Source organism: Rhinopithecus bieti, unplaced genomic scaffold (genome assembly GCF_001698545.2).
Source record: "Rhinopithecus bieti isolate Rb0 unplaced genomic scaffold, ASM169854v2 scaffold_52032, whole genome shotgun sequence".
In the NCBI taxonomy this organism is placed as follows: Eukaryota; Metazoa; Chordata; class Mammalia; order Primates; family Cercopithecidae; genus Rhinopithecus; species Rhinopithecus bieti.
Genome location: NW_016821592.1, coordinates 48968 through 66346, shown reverse-complemented (window position 1 = coordinate 66346; position 17379 = coordinate 48968). Strand labels below are relative to the sequence as shown.

Below are 17379 nucleotides of genomic sequence, written 5' to 3'. Positions count from 1 at the left end.
ATTTGCTTCTTAACTGAAAAAAGAAAATGGAAACACACTAATGTGCAGGGTACTCACATAATAATTTACAAATAAAGTAGCAAAAAGAAATTCATCACACCTCAATATGTTATAAATAACAATAAGGAGTTTTCTTACCTTCAAAAGTTCAAAGTAATGGAGACAGTGGTAAACAGGGGCCAGAAGCAGCCTGGGTAAAACATATTGAACAGCTTCTTTGAAACCTTCGCCTATTGACTAGAAAAAAAAAGTGATTTAATTTTTTTTTAAGTTTACTTTTCAGACATTGTACATCTTGATTTAAAAATTACTATACCTGCAAATAAAGTGCTGCCCCAGGCTTTGATAACTGACTAAGGAAACGATCATGAAAACCAGGTCGCAAAATATCTCGAGCATACGATTCATACGGATCAAATGCCAGTTCCTTAGAAAATAAAGAAGGTAAAACATAAATAATCTACCATTACAAACACAGAAAGATTTAATTATGGGGCATGACTATGCGAGCACAATTATGTATTTCTTTGAAAGTCTCTAAACAAAAATTATATGACTGCTAATTATAATTTTAATAGAAGAGATCCCAATATTCTCAAGTAAGAGAGTAAATCAGTTCTTTCTGATGAATAATAGAATCCTTTTATGTTATAACAGCTCTCATTAAAGGTTTCCAGTAGAGTATTATCAACAAACATGGCCGTAAGAGTGGGCAGACTTTTGGTTCTAGAAAACAAAGCTTAACTTGAATAACAAAGAATATAGACATGTACAACTAGGTAAGGTATAAACATTTAGAATACTGAAACCAGACATGTTTTTATAGTTCTCAGTGGTAGACATGTACTTTCATATTCTATAAACCAGAAGTAACATCTAAAATTCATTGTTCTAATTTCACAAATTAAACAAAATCCGAACTGCCCAAAATGTTGCCATCATTAATATCACCAATCAATAAACTAAATTCTAATGGCTCAGTTAAAAAGACCAGAATATACTGGTTTTGAAGATTTCTGGGGAAAAAAAGAGTAGGTATCTTGATTTTAGCAGAAACAGAGTCGCTACTCTTCTATCTTGTGCTGTATTCCTGGTATAAAACTATTATGAAAATGGTGCTCTAGATTCTAGCAGGAGCTCACTTCCATAAAGGGTAATTCTAGCAAGAGGAAGAGGACATCTAGCGGAGCATAGTAGAAGGAGGTAGAAGGGAATGAAACAAAAGACGGTTATGAATTAAATCACCCTTAATGATGTTTTTCAGATTGCTTTTTTTTTTGACACAGGGTCTTGGTCTTACTCTGTCACCCAGGCGAGAGTGCAGTGGTGCAATCACGGCTCACTACAACCTCTGCCTCTTGGGCTCAAACAATCCTCCCTGCTCAGTCTCCTGAATATCTGGGACCACAGGCGCACACCACCTCGTCTGGTTAAATTTTTTGTGTATTTTGTAGGGACAGGGTTTCTGCCATGTTGACCAGGCTGGTCTTTTTTTTTTTTTTTGAGACAGAGTCTCCCTCTGTTGCCCAGGCTGGAGTGCAGTGGCGCTATCCCGGCTCACTGCAAGCTCCGCCTCCCAGGTTCACGCCATTCTCCTGCCTCAGCCTCCCGAGTAGCTGGGACTACAGGCGCCCACCACCACGCCCGGCCAATTTTTTTGTATTTTTAGTAGAGACGGGGTTTCACCGTGTTAACCAGGATGGTCTCGATCTCCTAACCTCGCGATCCGCCCACCTTGGCCTCCCAAAGCGCTGGGATTACAGGCACCTGGCCTGACCAAGTTGGTCTTGATCTGCTGGACTCAAGTGATCCTCCTGCCTCGGCCTCCCAAAGTGCTGGGATTACAGGTGTGAGCCGCTGCGCCTGGCCTCAGATTGCTTTTTAAGAAATGATTGACTAGTAATACCACCAGATCAGACATCAGAAGATATGAGCTCTGGTTGTTGCAAAATGCAATATGGCATGTAAACTTCCAAGTCATACTGGATTCCTTGAGCTGGCTCCTAGTTGACTTCCCAATTTTTAATTCCTTCAACTTTCTTCTCAACTAAAAATTGCTATCATAATATAACACCAGAAATTGCAGTCTATTATGCTTTACAGAAATTGACAGTAAGGTTTCAAAAATAACAAGAGGATGGAGTCAGGTATGAATACAGTGGATTGGAGAGAAGACTACAAATGTGAAGAGATGCTTATAGCTTAGGTCTCTTCCAATTCAGAAATGATCATATGCCACAGACATGTTTGCCCTCCTCCCCTTTGAATAAGCCCTAACTTATTACACAATTTTTATAACTACAGGTAAAGAAAAGGCTTTATAATGTGGCTTAAAAACATGGGTTTCGGAGTCACAGAGATGCACATTTCAATTCTGACCCTACTGTTTATTAGCTGTGTAACCTTTGACAAACTACTTTCTCTAAGCCTGTTTCCCACTGGAAATGTGAATAATAATTATTTCACAGGGTTGTTTACAGAACTAAATGAGATATAAGTAAAAGGCTTATAATAGTGTCTGGCACAGAGTAAGCCCTGCATAAATGGTAGTAGCTAGTACTATCATTTTGAAATAGCTAATCTCAAGAGAAAAAAAAAATCAACAATTAACGAAGAATCCAAACTCTCTTCACAAAGTTTTATTCTTGAAGACAAGTTTTTAGAATGATAAGCAATTCTGAGAGATGGTATGAGTTAATAGATGATTTTACGATAGGTTCATTGGTTAAAATGTAACAATATTCATAGGAAATATAAAATTGTCAATACACATAATTGACAGAAAAGTACAGAGAACAGCCTAACCTAACTATACCCACCATCGAACTCAGAAAAGCTCAACATTTTATAATACCTGCCTCAGCTTTTTAGAAAAGAAATAAAACAATATAGATGTAATTACTTCCTTTAGGCTCCCTTTCATAAGCTTATCTCCTGCTGATGACCAGAGGTAGTCATTACCTTGAATTTGAATTTTTTCCTTCCCATGTACGTTTTTATATCATAATTACATATGTATCAACAAACAAAGCAACGTGTTGTTTTGCATGCTTTCAAACTTCATATAAATATAATAATGTATACATTCATCTATAAGTTGCTTTTTATACTCAAAATTTTTTCAAGATTTATCTATTTTGATTTATACAGTTCCTTTCACTTTATTTTAAAACTCTGTATAATATTCTACTGTATGAATATATCATTTTCTCTAAATCCGTTCTCCACTGATAGATAACTGTTTCTTGTTTTTCACAATTATTAAAAAAATTCTGAGGCCGGGCGCAGTGGCTCAAGCCTGTAATCCCAGCACTTTGGGAGGCCAAGGCGGGCGGATCACGAGGTCAGGAGATCGAGACCATCCTGGCTAACACGGTGAAACCCCGTCTCTACTAAAAATACAAAAAACTAGCCGGGCGAGGTGGCGGCGCCTGTAGTCCCAGCTACTCGGGAGGCTGAGGCAGGAGAATGGCGTGAACCCGGGAGGCAGAGCTTGCAGTGAGCTGAGATCTGGCCACTGCACGCCAGCCTGGGCGGCAGAGCGAGACTCTGTCTCAAAAAAAAAAAAAAAAAAAAAAAAAAAATTTGTAATTTTACACTTTTTTTTGTTTCCCTTTATTGGGCTTTGCAGATATTGCCTTTTTTTTTTACAAGTTGAAGATTTGTGGCAACCCTGTGTGAAGCAAGTCTATTGGCCCCATTTTTCCAACAGCATGTGCTGATTTTGTCTCTGTGTCACATTTTGGTAATTTTTGAAATATTTCAAACTTCTTCACCATTATTACTGAGCCAGTGTTCACTTACCATTCTGAAACTCCTAGGGCCCTTAAGAATTATGCTAAATCTACTCTGGCTGTGCCCTATAAATGGAACACCAAAGCCTGGATGTTAGTACAACTGTTTACAACATGGTTTACTGAATATTTTAAGCCCGCTATTGAGACCAACTGCTCAGAAAAAAACAAAACAAAACAAAACAAAAACTTCTTTCAAAATACTGACATTGCACCTAGACACCTAAGAGCTCTGATGGAGATATACAAGGAGATTAATGTTGTTTTCAAGTCTCTTAACACAGCATCCATTTTGCAGCCCATGGATCAAGGAATAATTTTGACCTTCAAGTTTTATTATTTCACAAATATGTTTCGTGAGGCTGTAAGTGCCATAGACAGTGATTCCTCTGTTGTATCTGGATAAAGTCAACTGAAAACCCTCTGGAAAGGATTCACCATTCTAGATGCCACTAAGAACATTCATTATTTATGGGAAAGGTCAAAATATCCACATTAACAGGTGTTTGGAAGAAGCTGATTCCAACTCTCATGGATGGCTTTGAGGAGTTCAAGACTTTCAGTTGGAGGAAGTAACTGCAGATGTGGTGGAAATAGCAAGAGAAACAGGATTAGAAGTGGAGCCTGATGATGTGACTTGAACTGCTTCAAGTTTATGATAAAACTTGAATAGAGAATTTGCTTCTTATGGATGAGCAAAGAAAGTAGTTTCTTGGCTGGGCATAGTGGCTCATGCCTGTAATCCCAGCACTTTGGGAGGCCAAGGCAGGCAGATCATGAGGTCAAGAGATCGAGACCATCCTAGCCAACATGGTGAAACCTGGTCTCTACTAAAAATACAAAAATCAGCTGGGCGTGGTGGCGCACACCTGTAGTCCCAGCTACTCAGGAGGCTGAGGCAGGAGAATCACTAGAACCCAGGAGGCAGAGGTTGCAATGAGCTGAGATCACGCCACTGCATTCCAGCCTGGTGACAAAGTGAGATTCACCAGGAGAGATGGAACCTACTCCTGGTGAAAATACTATGAACATTTTTATGACAACAAAGGACTCAGAATATTACATCAACTTAGTTGATAAAGTGGTGGCAGGGTTTGAGAGGATTGACTCCAATACTGAAATAATTTCTACTGTGGGTAAAGTGCTATCAACAACATCACCAGCTACACAGAAATCTTTCATAAAAGAAAGAGCCAACAGCTGTGTCAAACCCCACTGTTGCTTATTTTTTAAACTGCCAGTCACACCAACCTTCAGCAGCTATCAACATCAAGACAAGACCCTTCACCAGCTAAAAGATTATGACTCACTGAAGGCTGAGATGATCATTAGCATTGTTTTAGCCGTATTTCTAAATTTAGGTATGTATATTGTTTTAGACATAATGCTATTGCATGCTTACTAGACCGCAGGATAGTGTAAACATAACTTTTATATGCACTATAAGCCAAAAAAATACTGACTTGCTTTATTGTGATATTTACTTTATTGCAGTAGTCTGAAACCTAAGCCACAAGATCTGTATAACTTAGTGTGCACATATGCATGAATATTTTTTAGAGCATGTAACTACCAGGGGAAGTTGCTTTCCAAAGTGGTTATATCAATTTATATACTTAGCAGCAGTGATTTTTCCCAGTTGTCCACTTCCTTGTCAACATTTGATACTATCAGACTTAAAATTTGTTAGCCTGATATTGTGAGACTATGCCAGTGTTATTTTTATATGTATTTCCCTGATTACTAGTAATGTTGAGAATCTACTTATATGGTTATGGGCCATTTATTTGTATCTTCTGAGAATTGTTTATTAATAGCTTTTGACCATTTCTATTAGCTTGTCTTTACGTGTTAAATTGATAGTTTTTAAAAATGGCTATATTGAGATATAATTCATACACATTCACTCCACCCATTTAATGGGCAAAATTAGATGATTTTTAGTTTAACGGAATTGTGCAACTATCTTCATAATCTATTTTAGAATATTTTTATCACCCTCTCAAAGAAATCACACAGTCTTCAGCTATTACCTCCCAAACCCCTAAACCCCCTCAGCCCTAGGCAACCATGAATCTACTTTATGTCTCCATGGATTTGCCTATTCTGGATATTACATGTAAATGGAATCATACAATACATAGTCTTTTGTGACTGGCTTCTTGTGTCCAGCATAACATTTTCAAAGTTCATCCATGTTGTAGCATGTTTCAACACTCCCTTTTAGTTTTTTTATATTGTGGTAAAATATACACATGAAAATTACCATTTTAGCCATTTTTAAGTGTACAATTAAGTGGCATTAATAGACAATGTTGTGCAACTGTCCATTTCCAGATCTGAACTATTCTATCGTCCCAAACTGAAACTCTGTATCCATTAAACAGTAACTGATCATTGCCTCTTCCCCATAACCCTTGGTAACTTCTGTGTCTCTATTAACTTGACTACTCTAGTTACCTCATATTAGTGGAAACATACAATATTTGTCCTTTTGTGTCTGGCTTATTTTATTAGCATAATGTTTCCAAGGTTCACCCATGTTGTAGCATGTATTGGAATTTCATCCCTTTTTAAGCTGAATTATATTCTACTGTATATTCTACTGTAATGTATTTACCACATTTTATAATTTAACCATTCATCTGTTGATGGACATGTGGGTTGTTCCCAGCTTTTGGCTATTGTGGATAATGCTGCTATGAATGTTGCCATACAACTATATAACTGAATCTCTGCTTTCAGTTCTTTTGGGTATATAGCTAGGAGTGAAATTTTTGGATCATATGGTAATTCTACGTTTAACTTTTTGAGAAGCCAGCAAACTGTTTTCCAAGCAGTTGCTCCATTTTATATTTCTATCAGCAAAATATGAGGATCTCAGTTTGTCCACAGCTTCATCAACACTTGTTACTTTCCCCTTTTTATTTTAATTTTAGCCATCTTAGTATATGTGAAGTGGTACTGCATCATGTTTTTTCTTTTAGAGATATGGTCTAACCTTGTCACCCAGGCTGGAGTGCAATCATGTGATCATGGCTCACTGCAGCCTCAACCTCCTGCGCTCAAGCAATCCTCCCACCTCAGCCCCCCGAGTAGCTGGGACCACAGGCGCACACCACCATCCTGGGCAAATTTTCTAATTTTTGTAAAGACAAGGTCTCACTATGTTGCCCAGGCTTTATAGTGATTTTGATTTGCATTTCCCTAATTTCGAATGAAGCTGAGCATCTTCTAATGTACCATGTTGGCCACTTATATATCTTCCTTGGAGAAATATCTATTCAAATCCTTTGCCCATTTTTTAAATTGGGTTATCTTTTTGTTATATACACTGAATACTAGACTCTTATCAGAAATATCATTTGCAACTATGTTTTCTCTTTCTGTAGGCTGTCTTTTGCTTTCTTGATGGTGTACTTTGAAACACAGAGTTTTTAATTTTGAAGAAGTCCAAATTATCTACTTTTTCTTTTATAGCTTGTGCTTTTGGTATTATCTAAGTATCCTTTGCCAAATCCAAGGTAATGAGGATTCAGACCTGTTTTCTTCCAAGAGTTTTATAGCTTTAGATCCTACATTGTCTTTGATCCATTTTGAGTTAATTTTTGGATATGGTACAGGGTTCCAACTTCATTCATTTGTGCTTCTCTTATGTCTTTTCTTGAACAGAAATTTTAAAACGTAAACTCTTCCTTTCTGGTTTGCTCTATGTGTTAAGAAATCTTCCTATGTCAAAGTCATATAAATATGTTCTCCTATGTTTTCTTTTGAAGTTCTACTCTTCATTTTTAGATTTTTAATATGTTGAGTAATTTCTGTGAATTATATGTTATGGAATGAATTTTTTTTCCATATAACCAGGTTTGACTCATTATAATTTATTAATGAATTCATTCTTTCTCTACTAACGTAATATCTATCACATATCAGGAGAATATATGTATTTTTTTTTCAGGGTTCTTTGTTCTGTTACCAAATTGTTACCTGCACCAATACTACACTCTTGTTTACTCCGGCTTCATAATAAATTTTAGTATGTGGCAAGACTTTATCTAACAGGTATTTTATCTAACAAGTACTTGAGGGGACAAGAACAAGTCCCTTCAACTTGTTCTTCCTCAAAATTGTTATTTTTGCTCCTCATTCTTAACACGTGAATTTTAGGATCAGCTTGCTATGCACTAAATTTGTAGATTATTTGGGGGACAACTGGTATCATTACAGTACTGAGTCTTTCCATCCATGAACATGGTATATATTTCCATTTATTCAGATCTTCCTTATGAATCTAATTTTATTTTATTTTTTTGAGATGGAGTCTCCCTCTCTCACTGGGGCTGGAGTGCAGTGGCATAATCTCGGCTCACTGCAACCTCCGCCTCCCGGGTTCAAGCGATTCTCCTGCCTCAGCCTCCTGAGTAGCTGAGATTACAGGTGCCCGCCCAGCTAATTTTTTGTATTTTTAGTAGAGATGGGGTTTCATCATGTTGACCAGACTGGTCTCGAACTCCTGACCTCGTGATTCGCCTGCCTCAGCCTCCCAAAGTGCTGGGATTACAGGAGTACGCCATCGTGCCCAGCTAATTTTATGGTTTTTTTTTTTTAAAGCAAAGGTCTTGTATTTAGTCAGGTTTATTTCCAGGTACTTTATAGTCTTATCTCTATAGTGAATGCAGTCTTTAAAAATATTATATATTCAATGGACTGTAACTGAGCACAGTAATGCTACCAATTTTTACAGGCTGATCTTTTATCCAACAGCTATAATGAGCTTGCCAACTATAAAAATTTACTTGGGTTTGCTATATAGATAATTATATTAACTAAAAATAGGACAATTTTGTCTTGCCTATTCCTTTTCTGTCTTTTTGTATTGGGCAGTACTCACTATTAGAGTGCTGAATAGAAGTGGTGATGGTGGTATTCTTTTCTAGTTTCTTAGTTTTGCTATAGTTTAACCACTATTATATCTCTTACAGACTTTTAGTAAATATCCTTTATTAGGTTAAGAAAGTTGCCTTCTATTCCTTGTTTGCCTGACATTTTAAAGAAATTTATGAATGAATGTTTAATTTTATGAACCCTTTTTCTTGCGATTTTAACTTGCTAAAGTAGAATACTACATTAAAACTTTTTAAAATGTCAAACCACGTAAGAATAAACATAAAATATATCATATTTGGACATATGTTTTACTGTATCATAAACTGATTTTTCATTGCCAGTTTTGTTGATACCTGAGAATGTCTCATAGTTTTTTCTTGTATTGTCGTTATCTAGTTTTGATAATGTATTCATACATTCCCGATAAACTTAAGTTACCCTTCATGTCTCAATTCATTGGAACAATTTGCAAAAGAGTAAGATTAACTGTTTCCTGAAGATTGGCAAAACTCATTGTCATATGCTGTCTTCTGTTGCTATAACTGAGTACCTGAGACTGGGTAATTCATAAAGAAATTTATTTATCACAGTTTTGGAGGCTAGAAGTTCAAGACAGGCAGGTACATCTGGTGAGGGCTTTCTTGCTGGTAGGGACTCTGCAGAGTCCTGAGGTGGTGCAGGGCACAGCAAGGGGACTACAGCATGTCAGCTCAGGTCTCTTCCTCTTTTTATAAAGACAGGCCTGCCATCATGGGGGCCCCACCCTGATGACCTTATCTAATGCTAATTACCTCCACAGGCCCCACCTCCAATCAATATATATAGTTGGAGATTAAACTTCCAATACATAAAATATGGGGACACATTCAAATCATAGCATTCACAACAACTGGTCTATGCCGCAAGTCATTTGTCAAAACATACTTTTGACTATTCATTTTTTAATGTTTTTTAACTTAGAACATTGATACTGCTCTTTTATATAATTTTAAAGGTTATGTCATTACAGTTCTTAAACATTTTGAAGTGGATCTTAGTGTTCTTCCATGATTTAAAAAACAGGCCTGGTACGATGGCTCACGTATGTAATCCCAGCACTTTGGGAGGCCGAGGCAGGTAGATCACTTGAGGCCAAGTGTTCGAGACCAGCCTAGCCATCATGGCAAAACCTCGTCTCTACTAAAAACACAAAAATTAGCCAAAAGTGGTGGCACAGTAATCCCAACTATTGGGGTGGCTGAGGCATGAGAATTGCTTGAACCTGGGAGGCGGAGGTTGCAGTGAGCCGAGATCCCATCTAGTATTTGTGTTTCCTTTTCCCGTTGATCAGCCATGAGATCTTTTGTTATATCAATTTCTAATTCATGAATTCTGTTCTGTTACTTCCTTACATATTGTTCTCTTAGGTGTTTCCTGTTCTCTTTCTTGTTTCTTGGGTTGAAAGCTTAACTTAATTATTACTATTTTTTCAAAAAATATGTAAAACTGTAAGCATCTCTCTGCAAAATTTATGTTGAAACTTAATCCTCAAGGCAACAGTATTAAGATATATACAGATATATATCTGTATATATATTAAGATATATACAGCTGACCTTTGAACAACCCGTGGGTTAGACTTGCACGGATCCACTTATATGCAGATGTTTTTCAACCAAATGAGGATCAAAAATACAGTATCTGTGGGATGTGAAACCCTTGTACACTGAGGGCTGGCTTTTTGTATATATGGGTTCCACAGGGCCTATGCAAGTTTTGCAGGGCTGATGTGGAACTTGAGCATGTGTGGATTTGCGTATCTGCAGGGAGTCCTAGAACCAATTCCCCACATATACTGAGGGATGACTGTGTACACACACACACACACATACACACTCTGTTGTCCCTTGTATCGGTGAGGGATTGATTACAGGATCCCATGCAGATACCAAAATCTAGGGATGCTCAAGTCCCTGATATAAAATAGTATATTTGCATATAACCTTCAGAGGATCCCTATGTTACTTCTAATATAATGTACGTATGTAAAGAGTTGTTATACTGTATTGTTTAGGGTATTGTAATGTACCCTGATGTAATGTATTCTAATGTGCTTAACATTATGTTAGTACAGCTACAATTATGCCAGTTATGCTTTTCTTCCCCCCAAAATATTTTCAATCCACAGTTGGCTGCATCCACAGATGTGGAAGCCATGAATATGGAGGGTTGAGTGTGAGAGAGGCAGAGAGTGTGTGTGTGTGTGTGTGTGTGTAAAATCAAATGTGTTAGTCTAATCTTCTGTAGTCTAATCTTTTTTCTGTTTGATCTGTTAATTTCTGATGGAGACGTGTTAAAATTTCCTATGATAGCAATTTTTTTTAGTTTCTTGTAATCCTGTCAGTTTCTACTTCTTATATTTTGAGGCTTTATAATCAGATGCATACACATTAATGGTTGTTATATCTTCATGATAGTATCCCTTTTACTATTACGAAGTGTTTCTCTTTTTTCCTCCTCAGCACTTACTTTGTGTAATTTTATCAGTTAATATGAATTAATATTGGTATACAAGTTTGGTAAGTTTTTATATATTATGATTTTTCATCCCTTTATCTTAAAATATTTCTGTGGTTCTGTTTTAAGAACATCTTTTATACGCTGCATAAAGTGGATTTTATATTTATTTATTTATTATTTATTTGAGACGGAGTCTTACTCTGTCGCCTAGGCTGGAGAGGAGTGGCATGGTCTAGGCTCACTGCAACCTCCACCTCCTGGGTTCAAGAAAGTCTCCTGCCTCAGCCTCCTGAGTATCTGGGATTACAGATGTACACCACCATGCCCAGCTACTTTTTGTATTTTTTTTTTTAGTAGAGACCGGGTTTCACCATGTTGGCCAGGCTGGTCTCAAACTCCTGACCTTGTGATCTACCCGCCTCGGCCTCCCAAAGTGCTGGGATTACAGGCATGAGCCACTGCGCCAGGCCTAAAGTGAATTTTAAAAAATCAAATAGAATTACTCTCTTTAAATAGACTGAGTTTCATCAGTTTGTATATACTGAGTTACTAATGTAGTTGGATTTTTTTATATCATTTTATCTTCATTATCATTGTTTTTGTTTGCTTCATTTATTCTTTCCTATTATCAGTGAAAATGATAAAAAAAAATTACTATAGTTCCTTTTCCCTATCTGTACATTATAAGCTACAGGTAGTATTTCTGTTCTTTTGGTGATTTTCCTAAATTTTTAAAAAAATAAATATGGCTATCTATAAATTTTCAAAAGTTATTTTTCTATCACAAACACAAGTCCACTTTACATACTGTATACTGTATACTTTGTCACTAATACATAGAAATATAGTTTAGTCTTTCCAAGATAAAAAAACTTTAAAAATATTTTTAAAACTATTCAGCAATTCATTAAATTTATCAACACATTTTCATTTAGAGACAGTGTCTCAGTCTGTCACCCAGGCTGGAGCACAGTGGCGTGATTTTGGCTCACTGAAACCTCAGCCTCCTGGGCGCAAGTGATCCTCCTACCTCAGTCTCCAGAGTAGCTGGGACTACAGGTGCACACCACCACACCTGGGTAATTTTGGTAATTTTGTTTTGTAGAGATGGGGTTTCACCGTATTGCCCAGGCTGGTCTTGAACTCCTGAGCTCAAGTGATCTGCCCACCTTGGCCTCCTAAAGTGCTGGGATTACAGGTGCAAGCCACCGGCCTACATCTACCAATTTCTTTTTCATCATCAGTTCTTGTATTTCTTGACTTCCCTTTGAGTAGAACTTTCCTTCTTGCTAAAGAACGCCATCCAATGCATCTTATAATGAGTGTCTACAAGTAGTAAACGCTCTTGGTCATTGTATATTTGAAATGGTTTTATTTATTCTTCACTTTTCCTCATTTTGATAAATTCAGGAACAACTTTACATCAAGTCTGTAATTTGATGACTTTTTATTGTATACAATGCATTTCTGTGACCACCACCCAGATAAAGAAATAGAACATTTCTAGCACCTCAGAAATCTCCGTCATGTTTCCCAGTCAACCACTATTCTAATAATCTGTTTCCAAAGATACATGTTTCTGAACTTCCTATATATCAATATAGTATGTACTTTGAGTCTTATTATACTCAATATTATGTTGTTGCTTTTATCAGCAATTATTCTTTTTTATTGCCAGATAGCATTTTCTTGTGTGAATATACCACTAATTATCCATTATGAATAAACCTACCACGAACATTCTTAAATGTCTTTCAGTCAACATAAGCAATCATTTTTGTTTGATATATGCCCAAGAGTTAAAATGCTGAGTCATAGGGTACATTGTATGCTTAGCTCTAGTAGATATGCCAAACAGTTTTCCAAAGTGGCTGTACCAAATTACACCCTAGCCCCCACCAGCAAGTAGACTTTCAACTACTCCATGGTTTCAAAATTCATTTCCTGGATGAATAACAATGTTGAGCATCTTTTTTGTGTATGAAGTACCTACTCAAGTCTTTTGCCTATTTTCTAAAAACAAAACAAAACAAAAAAACCCTGAAGTTTTAGTTACTGATTTGTAGGCATGTAGGAGTTATTTTGTTTTAGGGTTTTTTGTTCTTTTCACAGAGTCTCGCTCTGTCGCCCAGGCTGGAGTACAGTGGTGTGATCTTGGCTCACTGCAACCTCTACCTCCTGAGTTCAAGCAATTCTCCTGCCTCAGACTCCCTAGTAACTGGGATTACAGACATGCACCACTATGCCTGCCTAATTTTGTATTTTTAGTAGAGATGGGGTTTCACCACGTTGGCCAGGCTTGTCTCAAACTCCGGACCTCAAGTGATCCACTGGCCTTGGCCTCCCAAAGTGCTGGGATTACAGGTATGAGCTACTGTGCCCAGCCAGGAGTTCTTAATATATCCCAGATATGAGTCTTTCATTGGCTACGTATATTATAAATATTATCTTCCAGTCTATAGCTTGCCTTTTCATTCTATTAATTTTGTCTTTTGATGAATGGATATTCTTACATCTAATGAAGTCCAGTTTATCAATTTTTTTCTTTCATGGTTAGTGCTTTTGTGTCCTGTTTAAGAAATCTTTGTATATTCCAAGGTCATAAAGAACACTTATGTTTTCTTCTACAAACTTTATTATTTAAAAATCTGTCCTCATTCTTGAATAATACTGTAGTTAGATAGAAAATCCTATTTTACCTTAGTACTTTAAAGATATTACTCAACTGACTGTTAACCTGTGTTGTTAAAGAGAACCCTGCTGCCATTCTAATTATAGTTCTTTTGCAAAATATTTTCTTTTCTGTCTTAACAGCTTAACAGGTTTTTTTTTTTTTGAGACGGAATCTTGCTCTGTCCCCCAGGCTGGAGTGCAGGGGCGCACTCTCAGCTCACTGCAAGCTCTGCCTCCTGGGTTCACGCCATTCTCCTGCCTCAGCTTCCCGTGTCTTAACAGCTTTTAAGATTTTCTCTTTTTTTCCCTTAAGACCGGGTCTTGCTCTGTCACCCAGTCTGGTGAAACCACCCAGTCTGGAGTACAGTGGCGCAAACTCAGCTCACTGCAACCTCTGCCTCCCAGATTCAAGCAATTCTCGTGTCTCAGCCTCCTGAGTAGCTGGGATTACAGGCTCCCACCACCACGCCTGGCTAATTTTTGTATTTTTTAGTAGAGATGGTCTTTCACCATGTTGGCCAGGCTGGTCTCGAACTCCTGACCTCAAGCAATCCCTCCGCCTCAGTCTCCCAAAGTGCTGGGATTACAGGCATCAGCCACTGCGCCCAACCCAAGATTTTCTCTTTATCTTTGATGTTCTATAGTTTCACTGCCATGTTTTCAGCTGTGTGTTTTATTTATCATGAACAATATTTGGAATTCATTTTTGATCTGGGAACTAATGTCCTCATTCTTGAAAATTATCCATTTTTATGTTTTCAAATATTGTTTCTCCATCACTCTTTGTCTGGAACTCCTATTAGATGTATACTAAGCCTCTCAGCTTATCCTTATTACTTTTTTTTGAGATGGAGTCTTGCTCTGTCACTAGAGTGCAGTGGTGCAATCTCGGCTCACTGCAACCTCCACCTCCTGGGTTCAAGCGATTCTCCTGCCTCAGCGTCCCAAGTAGCTGGGATTACAGACATGCACCACTATGCCTGGCTAATTTTTGTATATTTAGTAGAGATGGGGTTTCACCATATTGGCCAGGCTGGTCTTGAACTCCTGACCTCAGGTGATCTGCCCGCCTCAGCCTCCCAAAGTACTGGGATTACAGGCGTGAGCCACAGTGCCCGGCTATGCTTATTACTTTCAATTGGCCTTTCATGTTTCTTATCTTTGTCTGTGTGTCACATTCTCAGTGAAGTCCTCAATTCCATCTTCCAATTTACTAATTTTATCCTTGAAGTGGGTCCAGCAAATGTTATACTATATAAGTTATTTCAATGCTTGTGTAATATATTTAATTCTCAAAATCTCTGTCTTTTGATATCTAGAAATCTGCTCATTTCCTTTCCACCTATTTTTGTTTCACAATATCTTCTTTATAAATGGATCATATTCCTTCACTTAGCTCTTTCAGCATCCTAAACTTCTTTTAAACTTTTTATATGTCTATTATACAAATTCAATTTCATCTGGAATAAATTCATGTTGTAATTGTTGATTTTATTAATTTCATTCTGAGAATTAGAATTTACCTTGTTTTTTTGAATTTTGTATTATATGCTTCTTGGTGGGAGACTTAATGTTTTGTTTCCTTTTTTTCTCTCATTCCTTTTATGATCACTCTTCCAAACCAGAACCTACTCTTAAAATGACTTTGGGGGTTCAGGCTTCATATTAGCTTAATGCTGTAGGAAACTTTGTTAAGTTATTATTGTAAGGCAACGTTTTTGTCTCCCCACGTCAAGTCCACAACTTTTTAGAAAACTTTACTGTAGATACCAGGTTGGGAGATTTTCCTAGCATCCTATTATAAGGAGGGACTTGAGCAAGAAGTCTTGCTCTGGCTTTCATGGAACACATTGTCTTTTGTGCCATTTAAAACAATTCACTGTCCTTAAGAGCCTAAACGCCCAGATACCAGAGCTCACTACCTTGAATGTCTATTCCATTCCTGATCTTGTTTTCAAGTTTAGTTATATATATTCCACATTTTTCTTGTTATACTTTATTACTTATGTGTGTTTGGAGCAGGAATGAAAGGGCTGTGGTGATGCTTGAACTTACCATTCTATTTTGCCTGAAAGTCTTAATTAAAAAAAAATATTTTACAAGCTCAATGCTGTATCATAATGAGTGAGTGAGATTTTAGAGTGAGAACACAGCAAACGCTAGAAACCTCAGAATGACTCTTAATGCTAACTTATTAGGACTGACTCATGTATTTTAGCATTTGAAATATCTGAGGAGCTAATGACCTGTCTTTCTATCTCATGGTATCTGAATCATCCAGATCCTGGACCTTATTGTCCTATTTACTTCATTCCTATTCTAAATAATAATGCGGTTATCACATACTGAGTAAGCTTACTATGTGAAGGTAGATAGGTAAATACTTCAGATAGATTATTTAATTTTTCATGAAAATCCTGGTATTACAGATCGAGTATCTCTTACCCAAAATGAAGTGTTTAAGATTTCAGATTTTGGATTATTTGTATTATACCTACTGCTTCAGCATCCCGAGTCTGAAAATTCCAAATCTGAAATGCTCCAATGAGCATTTCCTTGGAGCATCATGTTGGAATAGTTTCAGATTTTGAAGCATTTCAGATTTGGGATTTTTGGATTAGGAATACTCAACCTGCATTATCATTCTTATTTGACAAATAAAGATATGGAGGTTTAAAGAAATGAAATAACTTGCCACTGGTCACACAACTAATAAGCAGCAGAGCTTAGACTGGAACACAAGTAATCTGACTTCAGGTGCAAGTTCTGTGGTCTGTTCCTTAATAGTCATTCATTGACTTTTCTTAACCTTTTACAGTAGGCCATTGGGTGACAGCTGTCATACTTCCCCTTGGTGGTGTCTGCTTTTCTATAATTAACAAGAGACCACTTTTTCTGTTTGGTAAGATAACAGAAACATATGTTGACAATGACCCTATGGCAAAGGAGCAATAACAGATAAGTAGTGAACAATTCACATCTATGACTTTAGCTGGAAAGAAGACTCTCAATTTTAACGTAAATGTAGGCTTTTATGTAGACTTTTTGGGTATATAACTGAAGTACTTACCTCTGCTAAGTCTTCAAAGCAGCTTCCTACTAGTGGATGGGGACTGCCTTCATCTGTCATTTCTACTGTATCTTCTATATGGCCCAGTAACTTTACACTAAGTTCATGTATATCTACTATACGACTAAATATATTTTCTACATCCTGTTTGGGGGAAAACACATAAATTCAGTGAGGCTGTATTATTATAATATTAAACAAATTTTGAGCCAAAAAGTCATTTTATAATCACAAAATTTAACATGGCAGATACAGTGAAAAATGTTAATGACTTACAAATATGAATAAAAGACAATTCAAGAATTCCTTCTGCAAAGATGTGCAATTTGCAAATACATTTCTCTAGGTCAGTGGTCTTGTAACTTTCTGGTCTCAGGACTCCTTCACACTCTTAAAATTATTGAAGATTCTAAAACCTTTTGTTTGTAACTATGTATTTCAATGTTTACCACATTA

The 17379-nt window shown here is 36.9% G+C and overlaps 1 protein-coding gene across 1 annotated transcript in view; it reads right to left on the bottom strand.

The window, feature by feature from the left end:
- SOS1 (SOS Ras/Rac guanine nucleotide exchange factor 1) overlaps nt 1-17379 on the bottom strand; it is an 88724-nt gene that overhangs the window by 54689 nt on the left and 16656 nt on the right. Inside the window, exons 5-7 of the mRNA XM_017860407.1 lie at nt 16924-17067; nt 317-427; nt 139-237 (exon numbers count right to left, since the gene is read on the bottom strand). Coding sequence (XP_017715896.1) covers nt 139-237; nt 317-427; nt 16924-17067 — 354 coding nt within the window. The remainder of the gene's footprint in view (nt 1-138; nt 238-316; nt 428-16923; nt 17068-17379) is intronic.